The sequence below is a fragment of the Homalodisca vitripennis genome, chromosome 1 (assembly GCF_021130785.1).
Source record: "Homalodisca vitripennis isolate AUS2020 chromosome 1, UT_GWSS_2.1, whole genome shotgun sequence".
Taxonomy (NCBI): domain Eukaryota; kingdom Metazoa; phylum Arthropoda; class Insecta; order Hemiptera; family Cicadellidae; genus Homalodisca; species Homalodisca vitripennis.
This window is the reverse complement of record NC_060207.1, coordinates 89094199-89122078: the sequence shown is the minus strand read 5'-3', so window position 1 is coordinate 89122078 and position 27880 is coordinate 89094199. Positions and strand designations below refer to the sequence as shown.

Sequence of the window (27880 nt, the reverse complement as noted above, 5' to 3'; positions counted from 1 at the left end):
GCGATGTTTAGTGTTTTATATCACGAATCTGAAACTACAAATTATAATTTTTAGAACTGTGTTATACGTTTAGTTTATCTCAGACTTCATTAGTAACGCCTGTAATAAAATTGACGTATGTAAAAAGAATCCCATTTAATTCGTTTCTTATTACTACGTTACTATAATGATAACTATTTAAAGAATGTCATCTGTTGTGTAGAATGACATTTTCGTTGTAACATTTTTATATACTCATCACGGTTTAGTTTGTGTATTAAATAGAACAGAAATGTGTATCCTATTTGTGAGAGACTATGTAGGGCCAATCACATATCTGACGTTTATTTGGTAAAGCATATTCAAAACGCTGTTTATAGACAAAGTTATGTATAGAATACATTTAAAAATATATTAAATTAAAGGTATGTAATTCAAGTATTACATTAAAATATTTTAAATAGTAGTAAAATCTAAGGCAAACGCAGTAGATCACAAGACACTTCTATCTTGTAGAGAGCAAGGCAGTGAACTGGCGTGCGAAGATTGCTACTGTATCCTGTGGGGAATGTGTGGTGTTCAGCAAACAGTATAGTCATCCTGAGACAATTTAAAAAGATTTGTTTATATAGGTAAAGGATGCGAATTCGTTTGAACAGTTCCCACAACTTCAGTAACAATTGAATGTCAATATCAATATCAACAATATATCAAATAACAATATCAATGTAGAGAAACTACTAAGTCGAAGTCCTATGAAGGTCATAGATTTCTTAGTGAAAGCACGTCTTGTGATGTAATACGATATGGTCCTATGATATTTTAAAAATGGAATCAATCGTATATCACGCATTAGATACCTATATATATATATATATATATATATATTATATATATATATATGTGTTCATAGATTAAGAGGACCAGGACGTTAAGCACAATTGCGAGTAATTTTTTATTTCAGGTTTTGCTCTTCTAGTTCGAATTCAATGCAAAATTGGAGAATGCCATTTTGCTCTGAGAAACAATATAAATAATTCTATATATAATTTTGTAATGAGGTTGGATTTTAAAACATTAAAGGTTTCTAAATTGTATGGGTATAGATAATGTTATTAAAAATTAATAACTAAAATCGATATCAATAATACTTCAACATTTCAGTACTTACACTATAACAATTGTCATTCCTTATGTAAATATGATAGATGATACAGTAAAGTACATATTATTGCTTCCCAATGTCATACTATTTCCTCGGTTAAGTGTAGGAATTATGTCAATATTTATATACGTAATCAGTGTCGAATATATTATCAGTAAGAAATGGATGCGATGTCACCTGCAACATTGTCCGTCGTATAACTTGCATTTAGTGTCTCGTGTATTGCTTTGTGATTCCACTTGCTAGAATCACGGAATCACTGATTTCCTTAAATTGTAGTCACGGATCGAATGGTTTGTTGAATCAAGCTAATGCCCAGTCCCTCCGATTTTGATCCTTCAGCTACTGTAAATATGCTGTCCCACAATGTCTAAGGAAATAAAATTCAATATCTTACATGAACACATTTCCTAAATTTGAAATCATTAATTAAAATCTAGAATAAATTAAATATTTTGCCTTGTTGCCACGATGTTGAAATAAGAACTGTTGTTATTTTTACTGTAAGGCTTTCTATCTAATGAATGTAAACGAATTGAAAATATTGGTTAAATTAATTAAACATATAATCGTGCTTTCATAATACAATTTTCCGCAGAACAGTTGATTTTTCCTTCAATTCACACTCCACAACTTTAGAGACCAAGATGGGATTTTTTGCCTGCTTAAAAGACCAGTGCGGAGTAGCCCGGAGAGATGTTCAAAATAAGAACTATAATTATTAAGCTTATATTCATCTCAGGGACCCTAAGATTGTCCATGTAAAATTTAAGTACAATCGGTTTGAATAGTTTGAACGTGAAAGGGAAACACACAAACAAAGGCACTTTCGCATTTATAATACTAATTAGGATTGGTATACAGGGCTTAACTTATTAGCCACTCAATATTTTTGCTTCTAACCTCCTTGTTACAAATCAAATTAAATATACAAAAAGATGCAAGGGTTTAGCAAAACTCTCACAAAAACATTCAATTTTATTATTATTTGGTTTGACTGAGCCCATTGTTTTTTAGCTAATGAGACAGGTTATAATATACTGTAATTTTTATAAGCACTAAAGTATATACATTTTTTTTTAAATTTCTAGAATCACTAATAAAATGTTTTTTTACATTTTGAAAGAAATTGTTTTTAGTGCAAAACACAGTTATAGTCTATGATATTTGGTGTACCTTTATAGGAAATTTAATTGAAAAACTTTATTTTATTGATTTATCTTAATTCTTTTTCAATTATACGTAGATTTTTGTAAAATGCGACATTTGTATAGTCTACTCCTTACACATATCTTATCAAACACGCAAAAAGTGCAAAGGTATAATATTATACCCTGAATCACATTCTTTTCTGGGGGCTAATACATATTTATATGTATAGTATGTGTTCTTTTGCCTTAGTTTTAATACATAAACTTTATTATTTAAGCCCGTACTAATGTTTAAATAAATATTTAATAATGTATGTCGTCATTACGGTATCGTCTCGTGACGGCCGAACGGTACCAAAACGCCGATCACACTCATATATTTTGTATTGAGTTAACACATATTTATATGTATAGTACATGTTATTTTGTTTAGTTTTAAAATATATACTTTATCATTTGAAGCCATACTACTGTTTAAACAAATATTTAATAAACGTATGTCTTCATCACGGTAACGTCTCGTGATCGGTTGTTTTGGTACTACTGCGCCGGCCCGTCACGAGATGGTACCGTAATAAGTGGTTAATGGGCTTTCAGGAAATAAATGAAAACACGTAAGCCTTTATTTCGCGTGAGGTTTAACCAAACACCAAAAAGCCTACGTTGAGTAGCCACAAAATCAGGCATTTTAGAGTGTCTTTAAAAATAAAATCGTCGCTTATTGCCTTAACACGTAAAACAAATACGTTACACAAAACGTTCACAACAGTGATCATGAGTAGGACGAATTATTTGATTATTACGTTTAACCCACGATAAGACGTTTAACAGTAATCTTTTCAAACATTATTTGGGTTGATGTTTCAATAAGTACTCTGTACACATTTACAGTGTACAGATCTATCAGGTCCCTAGTCTATTGCACACTACAGTACGCAATCAAGTAATGTTTGCTTATTACAAATCGTTAGAAACATCAATATTAAGATATCGATAGCATATTTTTGTATCGATTTTTAAAACCACATTTTAATCAATTATTACTTTTCTATTTTGACCAATTAACTCTTGCATGTAAATCCCATGTAAAAATATATTTATAAAACATATTTTTATTCGTTCATTTATTTGATTGTTCTACCGATATACCATATTTATGAATTTTATTTCCATAAAAATAATCTAGCTCGTAATTGTGTATTTAATTTAGAATCGGAGTAACATTAGAATTTTTGAATACGGAAAGGATACTTAGCATTCATTCGTTGTCAAAAATTTTGTTTTAATCTTCAAAATTGGAATAAGCAAAGAAAAAATAATTGTTTATCGAATGAAATAACGTGATTATCCTAGGCCGTTTTTGGCCTTGTAAACGCCCTAGACATTACCATTAGAGGTTTGATTAGCACTTCTTACCCCTTTCCATTCAACTACCAGCCGGCCACCTTTACACCCATACGGACCTCACCCCCTCACCCGCACTCCGAGTGACGTGTGTGTCGACAACCGGGACGGACATCGCGTCTCCTAAGCCTCGCGCGCACTACGGAACGGACGGAGAACGGAAGGACACGACAGAATTTTTTCAAATATGAATAGTATTGATGGTTATGGAGATTGCGCGCACTTGGACGGACGGGACGGAAAGAGACGCGTCGGACGCGTCGGACGTCAGTCAGATTATCTGAGGAAAAGAACTTTTGAACAAATTCTAGCGCGTCGGCTCCGTCGGTGACGTCGGGTCCGTCCCGTCCGGTGTTGTAAGCGCACACACCTCAGACGGAACGGAAGGAAATTTTCTCTATTCCATTCCAGCTATATCTTCTGAGCCAAAAATGGATGTCTCCAAGTTAAATTTCTCTTGTTCAATACTACACCGAGCTGTACAACATGCGTCATCCTGAATATTTTAACGTCAATAGAAGAGAGAATTGAAGAGAGCTAACCTTTTAGTGTTTCTGTTATGTACCCAAAACCTGGCTTTTCTTCGTCTTCTCTCTGCCTCTTCTTCTTCTATTACGAAAGCAGCAACAATAATTAATTCTTCATCTAAGCACTGAAGCATCTCTTTGACAATGTTTTAACACAGACTGAGAACTTGATTAAACACCCAAGACGAGTCTGGCGTGGCGCGGCGGTTCCGTCCTAATGCGCGCACCCTATCTTAAATAATTTTTCAGTCGTCTGTTCTGTCGTTTCCGTCCGTTCCGTCGTAGTGCGCGCGAGGCTATACAGTTTGAAAAGCCGCTTTTTGGATCGGGAGGTACTTAACGTCTTTAAATCCCCTATCCTCTCCTTCCCTTTTTCGAAAGCTTTTCCTTTATCCGACACATATTGGACCCCCGCCGTGTTCTGGACAGGAACTGGCAGCCGAGAGGTGTCCTGTCGGCCTCGCTCGGGAATGCGGCTAATTTTTTCTCACAGGCATCACACCACCCACCCTCTCTTTTTGACAAAGCATTAAATTTGTCTAATAGTTTTTCTTTGGTTTTATTTTAGTTTATTAGTTGATTGATAGCTGGCTTTCAGCTTGAGACTCGAGTATAATAGGTTCTCTCCTGCTCTTGCGTTTGGCGAAGTCATCAATAATGCTGCTGTAAATCTATTTTAAAAAGATATATCAGTTCAGGTGCAGAGCAACATCAAACCGTTCAGCTTGTCATCCTCTGCTCATAATTTTATTTCAGGTTTGGTTCTTTTTTAATGCTGAAATTCTTCGTTTTACTGACCATTTTGTCACATGTAAGGTTAGGTGTAGCTTACTTCTAAATTTGGGAAAAACACTTTCTAGATCGGTTGTATTAGATGTACAGGTATGCATACAATTCTTTGCATCATGCAATTTTCTCCATAATTATGCACGGTTTGAAGTGGTCAAAGGATACATCTTTTGGCAATTTTGGGTAATATTTTTAGCTTTTCTATCCACGTACTGGGTGTCTTTTAAATGTAAATTCCGAAAAAAATCTGAAATTGTGCACAGACTTTTATAAGACTCTCGTCCTTTGTTCAAATTCATCTGTAAGATTACCAGTTATGGCAACATATGCCCCAGTGGGGAATTTCTCTCGATGAGACGTTTGTTCCAAGCTTGTGTCTTTTTTTCGTCCGGAAACAAGTTTCTTATCACTTTTTCATAAATTAATAGGTTCTTCTTCTTACCCGAATGTGACAATGTTTTTAGACTCGTAAATCATTAATAGTGTTTCTACCTCCTTTGCAACGGTTAGATAGGACTAAAATTTAATTTTGAAGGGCCCTGACACGTTTTGAAAACTCTCTCAAGAATTTCATACCAAATCACAGTGGTTTGGAAATTGCCACTGTTTCTAAAAACCTATCGGCTATGACCCATGTCGATGTTTTAAAGTTTATATCGACTTGTTACTAGAGCTCGTAGTGCGTACCGTTTAGAGGTTTGATCAATATTTATCCCTGCTTGGTTTTTAGTTTCCCTTTGTTGCTCATTTAAAAAGTAACCTTAAAGCACGTTTCTCATCACCCGTATCTGGATGTCGAGAAAAAGTATACAGGCCTTGAAGGAATTAACAAAATATGGTGGGTTCTAGACATACCTTCGCGGTAGCAAAACATCCAGCAAGGTTTAATGAGTGAGTTACATATAGTACATATTCGGCAAGATCAGTTTTACTTTTAATCCTTCCCTGAAGACTTGCGTAAGTACCTTACGTGTTGGATGTAATTGTCAATAACTTTGTCCAAGCCGGTCATCTACATTTACCGCTAGGTTCTCAAGTTAACTGAGGGTAGCTTCTTCCAAATTTCCGGACTTGAAGGATACAGTTTATAAGAGTTACATCAAGCGTTCGTTTGGTCAGTAAAACATACCGAAGTATTACAAGATAATAGAGCGACACGTGTGTGGAGTCTATGATGAGAGAAAAATATCGAGCTTGTTGATTTAATTTAAGATCTCTCGCAATACCTCTTTCCTCATATCAAATTTGTTGATTGCAAATGTCGGATGAAAGGCATGATACACTATGTTGCTGTTTATGATCTGCAAGGAATGGATCAAATTCACCTATCAGCACAAGACAACATAGAAAAGTCCCGTTTTATTTAGATTCAAGTATTTTATTGTCACTTCGAAATGGGAGACCTCTACTCGATAGACATTCCACAACAGACACAACTCTAGTCAACATTTTTCGCCAATATTTGACATTTTCATGGTATTAGTTTTTGAATTAGTTTGGCGACATTAAATGTAGTCTTTCTTTTCGAAATAAATGTTATAACAACGGCACTGTGATCGTCAGATCGTTCATGTTTTCTCAACTAATCCCAATTAACTTTTACAGTCATTAAAACATTTAGTAAAATAATTTGGTTTGTTTTTCTCGGGTTAAAAGATTAGGAAAAATTACACAAAATGCCTGACCTGTTTAATTTGGAATAAACAAGCTAGTCTCTTTTAATATTTTCTCCGTTCAGAAGCTCGCCAAAAATGAGTTAACTGAAAGCATAAGTTTTAATCTTCTTTTTATTTATTGCCTTCGTAATAGCCTATTCCGTTTGCAGATGATTTTATTCCTCAATTTAAAAATTGATTAATTTTATTTACTTACATTTTATTTTTTAAGTTCCATGAAGCAAGGTCTAGCTTGAAATCGCATTGGTCTTCGACTGAGTCCTTGATTTTCGGACGTTTCTACTTCGAGGTTTGCATCAGAGTTACAATCGAGTATGATGTAATCTGGAAGTATTGAATGTAATACGGCAGAGTCAAATATTCGATGGAAGAACCCCTGGTGTGGTCATCGTAGACCCGGATCCAAACTTTGAGTTCACAAATTGTTTGAGGATGCAGGTTTCGTGTCAAATATTGAAAACCACAGTTAGTTGCCTTATGGACCTTTTCCAGAAACTTCGTATAGTTTCTATTTTAAACCGTTCGTTTACGAAACTCTGATCCACTGAACGGGAAAAAACTCATTATAATTAATTTAATATTTTTCAATTTCTCACAACTTTTGTAAACACCCTAATTAGCCAGTCTATAATATTATAGAGATAGTTTCAGTGTAACCAGTGGCGCATTGTGTGTTGTATGTAATGTGTGTTTTTTATTATAACAAAACAGGTAATACAACTCGATCACGTTTGGTTTGGTTTTCTGCTATTCTGTTTACTTACGCACAAATAATTGTCCATTCTTCTTGATCACCGGAATCCTTATCACGGTATAATGATTATTAATAATGTGCGAAAATCAATTTGTGACAGTACTTGGATATTGAGATACACCACCAATAACACAGTCTTCAGCACTGACATACACCAGAGTGACTAATAATACACTATGATACACAAGTAACAAGACATCATAAACAAAGTTTCATGTCGTAAACGGGTGTAAAACTGGGGATGTTGGGGTGGATGGTTGAGAGGCACATCCAGTGAGAATGAGGAGGTGCTGGAAGAGACGGAAGGTTTGTTTTTTCAGCTATATTTTTTGGAGTTTAGTTTTGAATATTAAATAAAACAGGTTTCGTCATATCAGCAGGGTCAGGTGGAGCTATTGTGATAGCCTGCAATACAATTTAGGCCTACACAGTTTTAAAAGTATTTGTACTATAGTTAAAATTAATAAAATATAGTCTATGTTGTGTAGCTTTTGTTATTACAGTTATAGGCTACATAATCTAATCAATCAAAATCAGAGAAACGTAGGTGATAAACAAATCAAACCAACCTAATCTATTTTCGCTCAACTTCATTTCGACATGGGCGAAAACTTTATTGTCATTATGCATTTCAACATATTCGAATGAGTAAATATAGGATAGTTATTTTATTCAAAATTTAAATAAAAAACTGATAATGTATATTAGAAGAGAGCTGTTTGTTTGAACTGATAAGGGTAGCTTATTTTTATGCCTTTTATTTTCCTATTGAGATAAATACGTATACGGTGTAAAGACGTCGATTTAAACGAGAAAATACATTTTTAACTTTTAAATTTCAGTAACTGTGTTCTATGTTTTTAGGAGCCTCTCACTGACCATTGAACTAGATCCTGACTAAGGCGTAGTGTTTAGTTTTATAAGATACTAAACAATTACTTCAGTAGTTTTTCCAACGAAATCCATCAAAATACAAGCGAACACGCCTACTTTAAATATGAGCAACAAACAAATTATACATCTCTGCTGTGACATGTTTGACGTCTCGGATTGTGCAAGCGTTACCTTAAAAATGCTCGTGCTCGCTTATGCGTTGACGAATTTCGTTGAAAAATACCGTTTGAATTGTTAAAAAATTGCAAACAGTATCTTTTTGTTTTAAGTTTAATTTTTTATAACCTATGTAAAAACAGATGATGCCTATCAAAAGACAAAATGTTTGCTGCTCCCGACTTGTGCAAGCGTACCTTTGAAGTGCTCGTGCTCGCTTATGCTTTGACGGGATTTCATTAAATCAAGTACCGTTGGAATTGTAATGAAGTACTTCAAATAGTTCTTGTCTATTAATTTATTATAATTGTACTGTTTTTTTATATTTTTATTTATCTTTAAGCATTTTTATCAGATGTCGTTTTGTTAATATGAAATAAAATAACACAACTGTGTTTTTAATTTTCCTTTATCTATTTAAACTTATGTACCAATTTTGGTTTCTGTAGTTTAGGTAGGTAATACATTTAATAAAAGAGATAATACTTGTTTTTAATCCAAAATTGCGGCTAGCGGCTAAAAGAACCATTTCTCGAACTATGTTTAGTGACATTTTTTGTTTGAAACGATGAGTACTAGCAGTCACAGTAGTGTTTGTGACACACTTTTGTGAACATTCTGTTTAGAGTTAGTTTTTACGATAGTGAAGTCAAAACCCGGGTACTATCGAGATGGCATAATCGATACTTAATTCGATGTGGCTTATTATCAATGACCAAACACTAAACACATTATCTCTGACGGAAAAGAGAAGGGACACACCGCCATACTGTTACGTCACAGTCAGCTGTGTGGAGGGGGCAGTGTAACCTTCAACATTCAAGTCTCAATCAACACAAACTCTACAGTTGTTGATTTCTAGTGGTCGGAGAAAGTGTTTATTAGTGGAATTCCAATATAAGGTACTATATTTAACTATATACATCCATTAGAAAGTGAGTACTGTGCTTGCCATTTTGGAATAAAATCTGCCTCGGTGTAATTATTTGTCTTGGAAAGTCCAACTTTTGATGATGACCGGTAATGCTATATTTTAAAAGTATCACGGATGGGCACCATTATGTAAAGCTGACAGTCTACTCCACAGCGTGCACCCGCAATACACTCTTGCTTGCTGTAATGTTGTGGACCTACATTAGACTTGAACACTGGACTTTTCTGTTTATTTTTATGACTTTTATATGAAGTTTCTTTTTCGTTCTTGCAGATAGTCTGAGATGTCCGATCTTGAACAAAATTCGATTGATCTTGTTTTGAGGATAACACGCCCGATCAATTAGAATAATTGTGGACTAACACATTAAAAACGTCGCGTGGAGTCAAACTCTAAGGGAAATGTCATGTCACCATTTTCTATACACCACCTCTCTTTTAAGAGGATATTTAGAAATTTCTTTTCACTGATGCAAATATCCATAATTAGTGCCTTATAAATATTGCCACCACAGTGGTGAGCACTAGGATGTAGAATTACCCCGCAGATAAACACGAATTACAAGTCCAAATCAATTTAGAAACGAATAATACCAAATTAGTACTAAAATAAATTATTGTGGTTTAAATCCATGGTTTGAAAAAATAATACATTATTGTGTTCTGTAATACATAGTTTGTAACAAATATAAAGATCATAGTTGTGAAATAAATTTGTAGATGTAATCAGATTATTTTATCTAGTCCTTCGTCTTTTGTTTGCTATGCAAAACCTGGAGTGCAGATGTGATAAGCAAAAGTAGTGAGGACTACATCAATGTTTGTCACATCATTCCAAATATAAGTTTTGAGACAAGTTTTTGCAAGAGTACAGGTTTAAATTATTCATATAGGAATAAGTTTTTAATTTTGAAATACTAATATTTTTCAATACAACAGTTTACAAAAAAACAAAAATATTTATTTAGGGGTGGTACAATTTTGAATTGGTTATTTTCTCGATCGTCCTTAAGACCACGAGGTGTGCCATTTGGTATAACGGCAGGAGAAACGTGCAATAATGCCTCCCCCTCCCAAAATCACAATCCTGGTACGTCTCTGGGACATGTGCAAAATAACTTATCTATCAGATGGTGGTATAATAAAAATCTACTAACAGTTGTGGTATTTAAGTAAATTCAGCTCTCTCAAAAAAATTCAGCGTGTTGTATCTGAGGCCGCTGAACGTGACATCAAGAAGGGGTGGATTTCGATCCCTCCCGAAATAAGGCTAAATCCTATTTTCTTGTCAAGTTGACAATTTAGTTTGGGGGGGGGTGGGGGGGGGGGGGGGTGGGGGGGGGGGGGGGTGGGGGGGGGGGGGGGTGGGGGGGGGGGGGGGTGGGGGGGGGGGGGGGTGGGGGGGGGATGCCAAAGCACCCAAACTTATTCACTTGAAATTATCAGGCTTCTTGTCCACACAAGATCATCCCAGTATGGAATATCTGACTGATTCTTCATAGATATTTGAAATTTTGTAGACATATCAAAGTTTGTAAATGTAACAGTCAGTAGCAGATAATTTGTTCAAATTTCTCAAACCAGTATTATTACACTATTATATATAATTGTTTGAAGAACTAACTATTTATTGTTCAAGTGTGAAAGGACAACTGGAAACCAACCTTACCCTATAAATTATTGTTCAAAGTTAAAGTAAAAATTATCACAATGGGACAAGGTTTCAGAAAATTAATTCTGGAATTAATAATCAGAATTAATTCCTCCCAAAGTTTAGTGCACTATAGCACTATCATAATACAATATTTAATTATTTTCTGAGAAGTTGTTTCTGTCAGTGAGGAGATGCTCTTTCTTCCATCATTTTCTCAAGAAAATAAAACAAAAAAATAATAACCAATCTTTACATTTAATTTGTGATCTCTCTGCACAAGGCTATACATCCGTATTAATTAAAACAAATTAAAACAAAATGCATTTTAAAGGTAAATTAAAGGTTACATTTTAATATCTTATTAATTTTTATTAATGTAATAAATAAAATCATTATCTGTATATTTTAACCGCAAATGTGTTGCTACAGACTCTGTTAACCAGATATAATTGATGTTGACCAGGTGTCCCTGAACAACGAGGACCAGGTGGTGAGTGATATACGCAGCTTGGTGAACTGCTACAGAGATGTTACCTTCAGTGGCCGTGCCGTGGCTCGCATTTTCCACGGTATCCCCCAGCCCCAACTTTCCCCGCACAGCAGTGGGGACGTTGCCGGTTTTGGCGTGCACATCTCCATGAGGACTTCAAACTTATTAGCAAACTCGCAACTCGTGAGTTAATTAAAATGCGTTGACTTCTGACAACTCAGCACCAAGTGTTGTGAATATTTATTTATTGAATAGATTAAAAAAGTAATATATTTTAGCTGCGATTTAGTTTTTGAGCTTTAAAAACTGTTGTTTTTACAAAATGTAACATTTCTGTAGTCATGTGTATAGTGTATTATAGAAATTTGTATAGACAATAATTTAAACAGTTTGAACATAATCTTTGCTTTTTTATGTTATCCTTTTTAATAACTTTCTGTCCATAGATAATGTTTTAGAAGAACATATATATTTAGAACTATATTTATTATTCTGCAGTTACAACAAAACATAAGAATGCATTTACTCACCAAATGTTGGTGTATAAATTATTAATATAATATTTTCTTTGAAATTTATACAAGAAAAACTAAACATTTTTAGAAACACAATTATGTTGAGCATCATATAAAATCTGTATTAACCTGCATACAAGTGTACAGGACATATATTAGTGCATTGTGATGGCCACATCCAAGTGTGTATTTGGTTTTAAAACAGATTACTAAGGATTAAAAATGCACAAAAACTCTTAAAAGTAAAAAATATAAATTCCCATTAGATTCTACCATCATACAGAACTAAGAATGTATACATGAAACTTATCGATATAACTGAAAAAGTTCCAAAGAACTGTAGTAGATGCTACAATCCATCAATGAGAACATTAGTTTTCAGTACTAACCTACAAAACAGTCTTAAAAGTCTTATTCCATACACACTCATTTCTCTGCAACTTTGATACACTTGTTAAGATATTAAATTACATTACTGCATTTCTGGAATCAAAAGTAAGTTCTTATCCTTTGGTTAATAAAATTTATCATTTTTTTGTAAAATTTTGTTCTTACTTTTCTGCTTTTCAATCAATACTGGGTGCTGATACAATAGCTGTCTGGAATTAGACAATACAATTTTTCTTCTGCTGTAGTTGGAAGAATGTAGATTTCACATGTGACTGTCATTTCAAAATATCAAACTGAAAAGTATTATTAGAAGGTTAATCCGCACAATTGATTATATGATGAGTAGTCAATTGTAGGCATGTAAATATATTCTTAACAGTTTCAAATATGTAGCAATTCCATCATTTTCAAACCTTATATGATAAAAATCTTTATACACATATAAAACTGGTACTAAAAACTTAGAATTGGTTTAGTTGCAAAACAAAACTAAATTAGATCTTAAAAATTAGTTTTCTAAACATATTTAGTAATGATTTGATGAAAAAAAGATGTTATTTCAATGATCTGAGAACTCTAAAACTCTTTTCTAACATTGAAACCTTAAAAGATATTAGAAAACGTATAAGAATAAAAGCTTAACCCATTGCGGATCACTGACGAGCTCAGGTCGCAAAAGCGGTCTGCTTTTAAATTTCCCTCCAAATAGTTCTTTTAATGTCTGATAGATCGGGCGATCGTCTTCACTTGTCAACTAAGAGTATTTAACAACGGTCTACGTTTAGAGTTTTAAAAAGTTTTATAAATATCCTACAGATCGCAGTTGTATGTCGAAGTTGAAAAATCATTCATATGAGTTTACTCTCTGCTTTTTAGCGCTTCTTTTTGGGTGTTTTCTTCAGTTGTTATTATAATACTTTTGAGGTTAGTGACACAACGAAAAGACGCAGACGTACATGTTGGCGGGTTTAGTCTAGACAATGGCCCGGATGTTGTAATCGCTTCGCCCGAGCCGCTTTATTTAGACTATGATTCAGACATCATCCCTGTCACCCCGGAACCTTGCTCGCGTGTTATCGTTCCTACATCACGGATACCCAGCAGGCCCATGTTCCATCTGAACGAATACCTTCACAGCCGAATTTTCTAGTGTACGATAGCGAGCGATACTGTGACGCAACATTGCTGTGCGGCCGCTGACCGTAAATTAATTCGTGCCCGCTGGTGCCCGCGCGCCAAAACAATACGATCCGCAATGGGTTAATATTGTTTTAAATGTTACTTTGTGTTTATGTTTGAAAACATTCAAGCTAAAAGTTTTACACAAATGCAAATGGCCATCTCGAGACTTTTTACTTGTTGAGATAAACTAACAAACTTATCAAATACAACTGTATGCACAGTCTCTTTGAATTAGATTGAATCAGCTAGAAATCACTGTAATTATTGTGTTCACCAATATTTTCTTAACGTAACTAGATGAGTGTTAAGTTTGGAACACACATACCCGCACCGCGCCTAACACGTGAATCGGCTGAGTGTTGGTGCAGGCTCAGCTCGGTTATCGTGAAGCCACATGTGTCCGTACGCAGTCAGAGCGCTGAGCGAACAATCTCACTGTTTATATAGGAGCATATTTCTTTTGGATTTTGAAGTGACAGATACTTAGAAAATGCTCAGCAAATTAAGTATTGCTTAAGATAAAAAAATATTAATTTTAATGCTGTTATTTTTATTAATCACTGTGATGAAATAAATATTACAATGCTACAGTAAAGCTTGGTGCAATCAGCTAGTATGTAAAATTTGTAAATAACATTATATTAGTTACGTTTTTTATCCCTAATATTCTTGTTCAATTTGTTTTCATTGCAGTGAATTTCAGTAAAATAAACAGTATATTTGGCATTTTTTGTATTATTTTAACCCAAGAACTTATAGTGAGGCCAGAGTTTGCCATGTTGCAAGTCTTTTTGTATTAATTGGTAAAACATAGTAAATATTTGTGAAACATGTGAGAACATGGTTTTTTTCGTACTTGAAAAAATTTATTGTATATAAAATATTTTTATTTTAACTTTATTGTAGTGAAAAGAATAAACCAGTATAAAACCAAATGCCATAGAGAAATTGTAAATATGACCTATACAAAATAATGGAATAAATGTATCAAGTAACTTTAATACATCCAAGATAAATAGAATTTTGCACAAATAAATATATGCTTGTTATTTCTTACCTAACAAAACTGTAGATTTTACATAATTCTAATTTAATTGTTTAAAATAACGTAATATACATCATAGTTTAATAATTTGTTGTAATTTTAGCTCAATAAAAAAATATGACTAGTTTACTCTGAAAAAAATGTCTAATACCATTACTAATAAATATTATTTTGTACGTGAATGCGGGATGTAGAATTAGTATACTAATTAATTCAATAAAATAGATCGTTTTTAAATGATGAATGCAACTGCAAACAATATAAAATTATATTTCAAAACTCTATTCAAATTTACTTACCTTCTCCAAGCTCCACATTTTCCGTAATCTACTTCCACACTTTCTCATTATACTCTTCATTCCAATATTTTTCACTTGATTGATTATAAATAACAGGAAACATCCTTACTTCTTCGATAAGTTTTTCTATACCCATGACTGATGCCACTCTTAGATCGCACCGTGCCCATCAAAATTCAAGCTGCGGCTGATAGGTGACAGTGCGGCCACAACAGTCTGGTGTCGGTGTGGACATGTGTAGAATTCTTACACCATATGACAGCCTCACGTTTCGGGCACGGTGCGAGTATGTGTGTCCCAGCCTTTAAAGGAACCTATCACACGTAAGGGGCTGACAAAAGTCCTCTTCTGTCTGTCCACACAATATTTTGGCAAATAATTGAATCTTTAGGCTTTAAACTTTGTACAGTACAAGCCACGTGTGTTGCCAAGTGGTAGAGCAAGAGAGATTGTGAATATCCCCCACCATAATTCCCCTACATCAATTGTGTACAGTATGTTCAAAATATAACTTTCATATTCACTTTCATTTGAATTTGATTACAAAAAAATGTAAACAATGCAAAAATCATCGAACATCTGATTAAAAATAAACAGGGAGTTTATATTATATAGTCTGGAGATTAGGTTTAGAGAGGAGTAAAATTCTAAATTTGTGTTGGAGTAAAACAGAAAGGTGCAGTGGGAGTTGTATCTGGAAATGACAATGTTCATTTGAGACAGACAGTAAACAGACATTTTTATTCATAATATTAGAGATCATGGTGTTACAATACATTAAGATAATCAATTTGTTTCAAAGTTAACAGATACATCTGGTAAATAGATAGTTCTTATGTATAAATTTAAATATTCAAATTGGTTGGTTTTACAATCAATGAATTATTAATGTCAATTTTTCTCTCCACTCCTCCAGTTTAAGAAACTCATCCAGTGAGTAAAATAGCCATTCTGTTAGCTATTGGGTCAAAGTTTACTTCAGTCCTTTTCCTTGCAGTGCTTCTTCTAGGTGAAAAAATGGCCTTCCTGCGTAAGAAGGTTTCCTCTCAAAGAGTGCAGTACGGTGTATTAGAAAGTGGAAGTTTGATGCATGGTGGGTATAAGTGAATGTCATGGCCTCATAATAGTTCCCTGATATACAAGCCAATAATTGTTAGCAAACATTGGTGAGGGAATGCACTCCTAAAGCTCTCTCTTGGACCGAGGTTTTACATTATCCTGACTGCTCTTTTCTGTAATAATAAGATTTTCCGTAAGTTTCCTGATGTTGTGGCCCCCACAGATTACTCGACTGTATCTTAGATGGGACTCGAATAATGCGTAGTAGGCTGTTCTTGTAGTGACAGCATCACTGACTTGCCTTATCCTTTTTTAAGATGTATAAGTACGAGCAATTTCTTGGACTGTCTTCTTGCCCTCTCCCAAAAGCAAATTGTTTAGATTTCGCTGTGTTGACTTACTAAGTCATTTTCATGACAATATTGATAGGCCATATTTAGCGCAATAAGGAGTTAACAGCCAAGTTTTTGGATGATATTATAACAAAGCACTATCATCAAGCTTAGCACTCACAAGTTTCTGCAGGTATATCAGAACACATTCTTCTCGTCTTTTAAAAGCCTTATGTTTGTGGTTTTAGTCCAAGAATGAGAAGTAATTAGCATTCAGATATCATACAATTTATCCGTATTCTAATTTTGACCTAACACGAAAAAAAACAATATTTTAATTAGAATTATATAAAAACCTAACCTTCTCATAAATCCCATTAACCTGTCGAGTTCCGGATTGTTGCAGTACAGGTACTCCTGCTGACTCGGGTTTTCTAGTCACTTGTGCATTACAGTTATTATTTGTTCCAGGAATATCATATATAAGATTTATTTAGATTATTAATTATTTAATGTTATTGATGTTTTCTGCATTTATATGTATACATCATTTTAGAACATATAAAATATTGGTTCATCGAGATAGCCTAAATCATAGATGAAATCTGCATCACAAACTAACTAGTTAAAAAATAAAATCATCACATCTTTCACAACTGATAATATCCACTTCACTTTCTTCGTCACTATCAGATAACGTACTAAGCTCATGATACAATAATTCATCTTTATTGAATAACTCATGCTTACGCGAAGCCATATTTGTGTTTACAAACAACAGCTGCCGGCTGAAACGCCTAGACGTTTGGAATAAAAACAGGCTGCCAAATACCGTAGTGCAAAATGAAATAGACCTCAAGAGAAAGCTAGTATTCTGATATGAATCCCAGTATATTAATTATTATCATTCAATTTGGAGATGTGTGTCCGAAGCGTAAAATGTGTGTAAAAGGGAAATTAAAAGGCTTGCAAGTGGCCACAACCCTGTGCCGACGGGTGTGGACTGCACACTTGTCTCGGCCGCAACTGTGGCGGCAGCGGGATCCAACAGGTTAAGGATAAAGATGATTTGCACAATGATATAATATGCTTATTAAAAGTAAATTCTACATAAAATAAAACCTCTAGATATTTAATATTCATTTTTTCAACTCTAGATTCACCAACAAATTTTGTTGATATAAATTATTTGGAATGAACATATTCTCTTATTCAAGTATGAAAGAAACTAATTTTAAAGAATCACCAGTTAAACCAAGGTAATTAAATTTGTGTAACAGAGTGAAAATGTTGACTTTATTAAAGGCCTTTTCAAAATCAGTGTAAATAATATCAATTTGCAAATTGTAACGTCATGCAGTATTGCGTAAAAATGTGCAAATTAGAATTTATTGATCGGTCTGGAAAAGCTGTACGCTGAAATTCCTTAATTAGACCTTAACATGAGTGAATAATGTGCTGTAAATAACGGACTCATAGACTTTTTAGTGGGTTCAAAGAGAAGAAAAATAGGGTCGTGGAAACTATCTTACTAATTTTATAAACTTCTGGAAAAATACCACTATTAATAGATACATTTAAAATGCAATGTAAATGTTGAACAAATATTTCAGCATTCACTTTAAAAATGTAAGGAGCCACAAGATCCAGCCCTTGACTTTTTCGATTAAAAAAAACTATTTGAAACTATTAAAAAAATCTCCTGCTAAGTGATCCCTCTTAGGGTAAATGCAAAGTATTATCCATGATTGGTGATAAGGGTGAGCAGCATGAATGTTCAGATCAAAGCTGAGATTACAGAATTAATAAACGGCTAAAATATGTGGCCAATGCTTCCGTGATTGCTGTATCCTTCCCTTCCACCATCTTATCAACCAGTACGTTATTGATGGAGTCTTATAGTTTCATACTCTTAACAATACTCCAGAATTATTAACTCAAACTCCACTTTTTACGTAGTTATCAAATTCAAGTTTAATAAATCTTTTAATTTCAAATATCAAGGGTTTATATTCGTATGGCAAATATTTATGTTTGTTTTTGTTTTTTTGTACATGAAATTCCAATACTGTGTATAACTGCAGTAAAATTAAGTACTAGTTTTAAATTATTAACCAAAAACATTTTCCCATTTAGTATTTTTAAGTTCATTATGGGAAAATTAGCTATTAGCTATGGAAATATTATAACTGTAACAATAATTTCTATTAGCTTTACATAAAACTTTATTTTTAAGAGCATTCCAAAAATCAATGCCGTGTGATTCATTACAGCAAGGGGATTCAATTCATCAAAAACATTTACATCAGAAACATGAAACCAAATCAAATTTATATAAAATGTACCTAAAACACAAATGAATGCATCATGTAACTACACACACACACACACACACACACACATATATATATATATATATATATATATATATATATATATATATATTTTTCCACTTTTCCATACATTCCTCGGATAGATTTCAACATTTTTCATTTCTCTGAACTAGTTAAAAAAATATCTGTCAATGAGATTTCAACCATTTGATGACAAAATATTAAAATCCTTCAAGATTAAAGTCAATCAATCTTCAAAGTCAAGATATTATAAACAAGAAAGCTAGTATATTTCTTTGTTATGTTAGTTAGTGTTCTAATAAAAACAACATCACATCCCAGTGTTATCATTTTATTGTTAAAATTTATATAAAATGATGTTTTTACATATGGACTTTATACCTTAAACATTTAACTACTCACTAATTATTAATATAACTTAAACAAATTATAATATTAAAGTTTACTCTTCATACAATTTTTTATAAATTGCAATAATTTGTATTGAGTTTGTTTAATTATCTGAAAGATTTACATCAGGATTAAAAATTTGCTACTTTATTCTGGTCTATAATGATAATTATATATGATTCCTCATATACCCATACATGGTTATATGTAGTTCCTATATTTGAAAAATGTATATGAATAGACTAATCTCTGCCTAAAATTTCATTATTGATGGTAAAGTTTTTTTTTTTTTTTTTTTTTTGAGAATAAAAATTATGTCTAGAATAATTTCAAACATAATATGTTGTTTGTAAGTCTTACTTTTACGTGTTGAAACACCTGTCATTTAACCACATTCAGATAATGGAATAAATCATTTCAAATTTCTTTGTGAAAATATAAAAAATTTTTTAAGGTTTCTCTAGTAACAAACATGTATGTTGAAGTTGAAGACACTTTGGTTTAAATATATTTTGATACTTATTTTGAGAGAAATTAAACTTTGGTCTTTAACATATTACATTAATATATTTCATTTTAAACAGTAACAGCTTCATACAAAATTATATATACACTATCCATAGGTATTGATGATACTCATAGATTCTGTTAGAAGCAATTCTTTTATGATGTCGTGCACAGCCTACAATTAATTACATTTAAGACCTAAGAGCCAATGCCAAACTGTGCATAGTCATAGTTCAGGATTCGCCGACTGTGTATCTTCAATGTTCGCTCATCCTGGAGTTTCCCAACCTTCTGCATCTGTTTCTTGGCAAGGCATTCGGCGCACTTATAATCAAACATGATGCGCATTGGAGTCTTGCACCGAATATGAGTCTTCTCATGAGAATGAGCCCAGTCGTGGTAGAGAACCTCAGCCAGGAGGTACAGGATCAGGGCCCATCCTGGCAAGATGATGAGAAGTGGTAAGATTAGTAGAGTGAGGTCAAAACCATTCTCTGAGTCCTTTTTTGGCTGAGTCAAGGATTGCCGTATCAAACACTGGGAGCTTCAGAGCTGAGCGAGGAACCTAAACAACAAACAATTTGGGATCAAACTAAAACATTCAAGTTGACTGTATTTACCAGATAAAAGAGGCAATTTCTAGACTATGACCAATATACCAAATACTACTACTAATCACCCACAATGTATGTTTAACAACAGCTGTTAGGTTCTTTGCGCCAGAGTTCTGCCTCTCAGCACATGCGTGAGAGGAGTTGACAAGACTAATAATTTTTTCCCTCTAGACAGTTATAACTTAGTTATCATAGTGTTGAGATGTTTGTTAGTGGTTTGAGCTCTCCTCATAGCATCACATAGATTGGAATTCGGAATTGGTCACATGTATGTCATCAGTGATAAAGTTGCTCGTCCAGTAATGAAATAAATATTAAAATTATTTCCAAATTATTAAAAACTATTATATTTTATGCATTTTTTGTGTGAGTTAAAAACAAAATCCACAGAGATGATTTGAAATTTTTATAATATCCCTTGATAAAATTATTTTAATCAAATTTTTTTGTTGTTTTAGCTTCTTTGGATTTTTTAATACAGTGTCTTTTGTTTGAGCAACAATATAAAATATTGGAAGAAAATTTGTAAACTAAAGTGAACTTTTTACACAAATAAAATTATCGTCCCATAATTAGACTATGATAAACTAACATAAACATCTGGGGGATCAAGATATTGTAAGTTCATTAAATTATTTTGTATTAATTAGTAAATAATGAATTTAAACACTAGTTAATTGAACTATGTTTTTTATTAGGAAAGGACTCATTTTATTTTATTTTTGGTAAATTGTTTTTTGTTTTCGTTAATCGCTGACAAGCTACTGGTTTTAGGTCAGTGTATTTCCAAAGAATGTAAATGGTTTTGTATTTGTTTGTAAATGGTGGAAAATAAAGTATTATTATTATTATTAATATTGTACAGACATATTGATTCTTATTTATTTATTTAATGGAGCAGAGGAACATGATTATTTAAAAAATAATACAATATTTAAAGTTTATTTTTATTTAGCTTTAAAAATGACATCAGTTGAGCCAGGGTTTTGGGACGATCAGTATAGACCAGTGATTTGATAGAGCCTCAAAAAAAATAATCGCACAGGGCTAAATCAGGTTATTGTGCTGGCCAATGGACGTTGTCCCCTATGGAGATAAAGCATCCTGGGAAGTGATGACGCAACATTGACACTCGCGCTGTGGGCACCATTCTGCTGGAACCACCTCCATCTCATTGAGTGTTGGCAAGAAAAACTCCTGAAGCATACGTGATGTAATGGTTAGAAATTCGCTAAAACTGCCTAGTCGTTTTCTCAAAAGCCCATGGACCAATTATCCCATCTTCTTGATAGAGCACACCAAACAGTAACACATTGAGAATATAGAGGTTGCTGAAGTTGCCTGGAATTAGCAGGGCTCCAACAGCACATGTTCTGTTTATTGGACACATTCTGACATGGAAGTGTGCCTCGTCGCTAAAATAAATCAATTGTGCCTTAAGGCACGTCAAGAAGCGCCACACATTTGTTTTGCCTCAAGCAACAAAATTTACATACACTATGTTTCTGCAGAACAACTAGTTGTTAAGGATGAAAATTTATTTCTTCATGAAGAATTCGTCTCACAGAACGAGTAAATAATAATAAAGCAGCTGTGTGGTTAGGGCCGAGCGCTAAGGGGATCGCAAAACAAACAGCCTTACCATGTCAATATTTTGAGGTGATCTTGCTGTCCGTGGAAGTCCAGGTTTTCTTTTCTTGACTTCACCAGCTTCCCTGAAGTTCTTTATCCATGAAGCAATAGACTGACGGCCAGGAAGACGACCTCAGGGTGCAATATTAAAGTGGGTACAGAATACACGTTGCGTGGCAATGATTGAGCATCTATTTGTAAAGTACGCTTTAACAGCAAAAATGTGCTCCAAATTCGTCCACTCCATGATTCAGACTAAACTGAGTGGATCAAAAACTTATGACCCTCCCTCTAGAATACGCATACCCACCCATCGTAATAACCGATGCTTCACTGCATAAAATTAAAATAAGCAAGTTCTTCTGCCCCACCCTGTACTAGTAATCTCACAAGATTTGACCCACTAGAGCTTCTGTAGATCAAAACTGCCCCTCAGTAAGGGTCAGGGTAGGTTTGAAGTTTTATATTTTACAGAAATCGATTTTTTAATTAAAAATTTTTAGAGCTATGTTTTCAAAACTCTATATTTTCCTTTTTAAGATATTTACTACATTTTAGGATTTTTCCAATTATTTTCTGAGTTTAATATTGGTCATAAAATAATCAATACATGTTAAAGAACATGCTGTTTCTCAAGTGGTTTTAATATTCTAAAAACTTTTTAAATATTAAATTTCTTTATGCTTTATTGTCATCAGCAATAACATTATACTTTTTTCTAGACATAAAATGTCTGGAAATAATTTGATCCGCCTGTTTGAAAAATATCAAAGAGTCTCCCATTCTGAAAATAGTTTGGTTTTAAACACAAATTTTGTAAAATGAGATAATCTGTTGCATATTTCTAAAATGATTAGGATTACATTCTTTTAGATTAGGTTTGATTGTTTATAAAAGTTGCTGTAATCTCCTATTTTTCATCTGCAGTAATATACTATAACAATTTATGAGTGTGTAATCTTGAATTTGCCTACGGTGTTTTTTAATTATATTTTATCCATGGTCAGTTAATTAAAAATGTAGCTGACTTTCCTTAATTTTAAAAATATTTTTAATTAGGTGATTATACTATAAAGTTCTCTGAAAATTTACATAAATGGGGGGGGGGGTGGGGGGGGGGGGGGGTGGGGGGGGGGGGGGGTGGGGGGGGGGGGGGGTGGGGGGGGGGGGGGGTGGGGGGGGGGGGGGGTGGGGGGGGGTTTTAACTAAGTCCACTGCAATATCTGCTCAAGTTCCTTACTTTTAACTGATCAGTAACAAATTCAACTAAAATTTCAAGGGTAGTACTTCCCTTTAAGAAGCCAAGTAGTAGGCTAATTTTGTTAACACATTTTGTGTTTGAAGATATTCAATAATTCTTTTAATTGCAGTTTTTTGTATCATTTTAAAGAAGGTATAATCAATGGGATCAGTCGATAGTTCTTTAATTTTCCAAAAGGGCCCAATTATGTGTTTTGAATTTATTCTTTATTGTTTAAATGTTGATGAAAAGGGTCCCTGCTCAAATACACTTATAATGATTTTTCACAAGACTTCATTTAAACTGCATAACAGTATTATTTATAAGACTATATTTCTATTAATGTCCTTATTAGCTTCATATTTTCTACAGGTTGTGTGGTTGCAGGGTTATGAATAAAGACTCTACTATATTGTAGGCAATTTGTTTTTCTAGTGCTTTTTTTTTTCTGCTACTTCTGCAGAGTATCTATTTTGATGCTCAGCCATCAGTAGTAGGTTGCTTTCAATTTTGCCATGTATTTCTATTTGAAGAAGGGTTTCACATGTATTTTTATTCTTCCCTAGCTACATTTCATTCCAGAGTGCTTTGGATTTATTGTCAGATCTTGTTTGTTCTGTTCCTGCACTGCACTTCAGAACTCTGTTACTGCTGCAGTTAATTATAAGACCGTAAATTTTGTCCTGTTATTCATTATCTCTCATTCTGCACTGCCCATTAGGTAATAATAACAACAATTCCCGTAATAATAACAAGAAGAAATATAAACTGACATGAAATAGACAAATAATGTACACAGATATAATTCAACATTGTACTTTATATTATTTTGTATTAAATAATTAAATCAGAAATCATCAAATATTCTCAAAATGTAGCATGACGGAGTCAACTGGCAGTTTATTAGTTACTCTACTTGGCTATTTTTTCAAAGTCCAAACACTAATAGCTATATTACTTCAATTTATAAATATTAACTACTTGACGAAGATGCAAGAAAATAGAAACTATTTAATTAAGGTTTCTAAATAACGTATTTGACCATTAATTAGGTAAAAAGTGCTGACTTGATTTATTCTAGGTGACGATTGTACCTTTGGTCCACTCCAGGTTCTTAAGCTGGCGCTTGACGATGCCGCTGTCCCACTTGATGGCAGCTGCTACAGGGAAGATGGGAAACTCCAGTGTACTGACTTTGTCCAGAGGTGTTCCTTTCTGTGTCTCCATGGCAACAGCTACTGCTAGAGGGGGGCACTGACACAAAAAATGAAGTGTAAATACTACATGTAAATAATAATAATAATTTGTATTTTCATAAGAAAATTATGACTGCAACAATGTAAATTAATTGGTGTACAACACTTCATAGGATTAAAAATCTGTGATGGTAACATAAACCACAGAGTGATGATTAAACATAGCAAAACAATTGGACATTAGCACCAAGTCCTCGGCAAGAATATGATTAAGATGGAGAGGATTAAATAGTAAATATTTTTGTATAAAAAGTATACAGCTTTTCTTTTAAAATTTGCTAATACTCAATGCTTTTTGATAAAAATCATCACTCCTCCCTTTTTGAACGTAGTTGACAAGAACATAACTTTATTAAAATTGAGTCTTTTGATGTCATGACATTTCACGTTACGGTACGATAAAACTACAATTTGGGGGTGCAACTCCTCCAGTACTATATGTAAAGCTTCTATTCTAAAAAGTAGATTTAGAATATTACTACAAAAAATTAATTGACACTGCAGTTGTCAGAATCAATGATTAATTTAAATTGAGAACAAATTAACTCTTAGTGACACATGATTTCATGGATCTATCATAAGAAACCCTGCATGGTATTTACTCATATTACCATTCTTTGTTCTTAAAAATAGAATTTAAATAACAAAAACTTTGATTTAAATTTCTGAAAGTTTTATTTTAATATGTTAATATACCAAGTCTGAAAATTCTGTTCATATTTTCATAAATTGGTAATTTCAAGCATATTGAGCAATGATACATATTAACAAGATCATACATTATAAACAGATGCACTTCCTTGATCTTTACTCAACACGCTGAGTTGAGTTACATAGAAAATCTACTGGAACATTACTAAGAACATCTCTTACGCCAAGCTCCAACTCTTGAATTGACTTCGGTTTTCTGTAAGAAACTTATTCTTCAGCCCATCCCAAAAATAACTCACATAAAGTTAATTCAGGGCTTCAAGAAGACCATCTTGACCATTCCATTTATCTGGGGAATTTTCTTGGAGATGTTCCTTTACAATCACTGCATAATGCGCAGTTGCTCCATTATTTTATTAGAATTATATCTGGCCATTAAAATGTTCACAAGCATCTAAATTAACTCTTAGTGACACATGATTTCATGGATCTATCATAAGAAACCCTGCATGGTATTTACTCATATTACCATTCTTTGTTCTTAAAAATAGAATTTAAAATAACAAAAACTTTGATTTAAATTTCTGAAAGTTTTATTTTAATATGTTAATATACCAAGTCTGAAAATTCTGTTCATATTTTCATAAATTGGTAATTTCAAGCATATTGAGCAATGATACATATTAACAAGATTATACATTATAAACAGATGCACTTCCTTGATCTTTACTCAACACGCTGAGTTGAGTTACATAGAAAATCTACTGGAACATTACTAAGAACATCTCTTACGACAAGCTCCAACTCTTGAATTGACTTCGGTTTTCTGTAAGAAACTTATTCTTCAGCCCATCCCAAAAATAACTCACATAAAGTTAATTCAGGGCTTCAAGAAGACCATCTTGACCATTCCATTTATCTGGGGAATTTTCTTGGAGATGTTCCTTTACAATCACTGCATAATGCGCAGTTGCTCCATTATTTTATTAGAATTATATCTGGCCATTAAAATGTTCACAAGCATCTAATACTGACTGTTCATGGTATCTGAAAAATATGTCACATGGGCCCAAGAAAGTAATCTGCCATAAAACAACATCACAGTGAAATACTAGTTTACATTCTTACAAAGCAAAATGAAACTGCTGGTTTTTCTGATGCACAGCAGCGACAATTGTATCTATTTATAAACCCATGAAACAAAGAACATTGGAACATTACTTGGCCTGACCATAGGATATTCATGAACAAATTTGGGCATTTTCCCTTACAAGATACCATGACTTACATAAACTTCAAACTTCATGTAAATGTTACCGTCATTATCCAATAATTCTTGCGCATAGTTCAAGTTTTAAGGTAGGAAATTGAGACTTTTTCAAAACCATATACACTGTTAACTTTCTCTTGCTCCCTATCTGACTTCTTTGGGCTTTGCTTAAAAATATTCTGCACTGTGTTCAAAATATCTTCTTGGTTTGACGTCTTTCAGGATCAGTTTTTATCTCTCAAACTACCACTTTCAAACAACTTTTCATGGCATCTTTGTTTTTGCATCTAGGGACTTATGTCTTAAATTTTCTACCCTCCACCAACTCTGTACTTGAACAACAGAATGCCAAACTTCATATATAGAGGTTATTAGACTGTTTTAGCTCTTTATTCAATACTCAGTACATCAGCCATAATAACCTCAAATGTCACAATACAATGTTTATTTACAATAATAGCAATAAGCAAGTACCAAACAGCTGACATTAATGTAAAAATTAAGAATATGTATATTCTGAAAGAGATGTTAAAAAAATAGGAACAGAATTTTCAACCACCCAGTATAACATTACTCTTTAAATAGATTCTGAGATAATGTATAAATGAATTAATACCAACATAACATTAAAACTGTCTCCTTCTATATCATAAATAAATAAACTAAGAAGGATAAATACCTCTTTAACTGCCAGTCGAATCGGTTTGGGCCCCTTGTAGGAGAGAATACGCGCACGCATGTAGGCACGAGAACAGACACGCACCCATTGTCTGGCGTGAAGCTCCAGGTAACACAGTAATGTGGCGATGTTCTCCTCAGGTAGGTCGAGTGCTTTTACTGTTTCATCCACAGAGAACGCTACCTCATGTGAAGGACAGCTTTCACCACATGAGCATGCAACAAATACTCGTTGCAGCAATTTCCGTATAGAGTGACGCTCAACTGAGTCTGCATAGATGTGTCGCCTCAATTCACTTAGATCCTCTCCCTGTAATATTTCTGTGTTATCCAGTGTTACATGTGTGACAGAAATAGCCAAATACAAAATAATTAATTGATGGATTTAAAGTAAAAACCCTGTGATAGGATATTTAACACATGAGTACTAACGGAGCGAGTACTTTCTGGTAATATCTGAGTCCTGGTGGAACAAGTACTTTTTGTTTAGAAATTTTTATTCATATTAATTTAGGTCATTGCCACATATACAAATTTAATAAATATTAAAAGTCACTTTTACAGGTATTTGGTCACATGCTAGTTTGGTTATTGCAACACATGTGTGACAGAAACAAAAAAATAATAGATAGACAATAGACAATTGCTTTATTTTCGTATTCATTAAGAACAGAAATGGCGTCAAATATGATAAGACATATAGTCAATTAATTGTAGATAAAAGTTGCTAACTACATTAACAATTAACATGTTTAACTGACACAGTTTAGGTAGCTATTTCTTTAAAACATGATAAAAAGTTTTACCAAAATAACAATTACAAAATACACATATAATTTACATATTTACATTGGTTATATTCTTGAACTCTTCAACACTATATATTGACCTTCC

General features: G+C 33.3%; 1 protein-coding gene across 1 annotated transcript in view; it reads right to left on the bottom strand.

The window, feature by feature from the left end:
• Window positions 1-24193: 24193 nt before the first annotated feature.
• Window positions 24194-27880, bottom strand: part of LOC124366257 (ATP-dependent DNA helicase Q4) — a 29736-nt gene continuing 26049 nt past the window's right edge. Inside the window, exons 11-12 of the mRNA XM_046822657.1 lie at window positions 26988-27296; window positions 24194-24385 (exon numbers count right to left, since the gene is read on the bottom strand). Of these exons, the coding sequence (XP_046678613.1) occupies window positions 24209-24385; window positions 26988-27296 (486 nt within the window). The 3' untranslated portion in view covers window positions 24194-24208. The remainder of the gene's footprint in view (window positions 24386-26987; window positions 27297-27880) is intronic.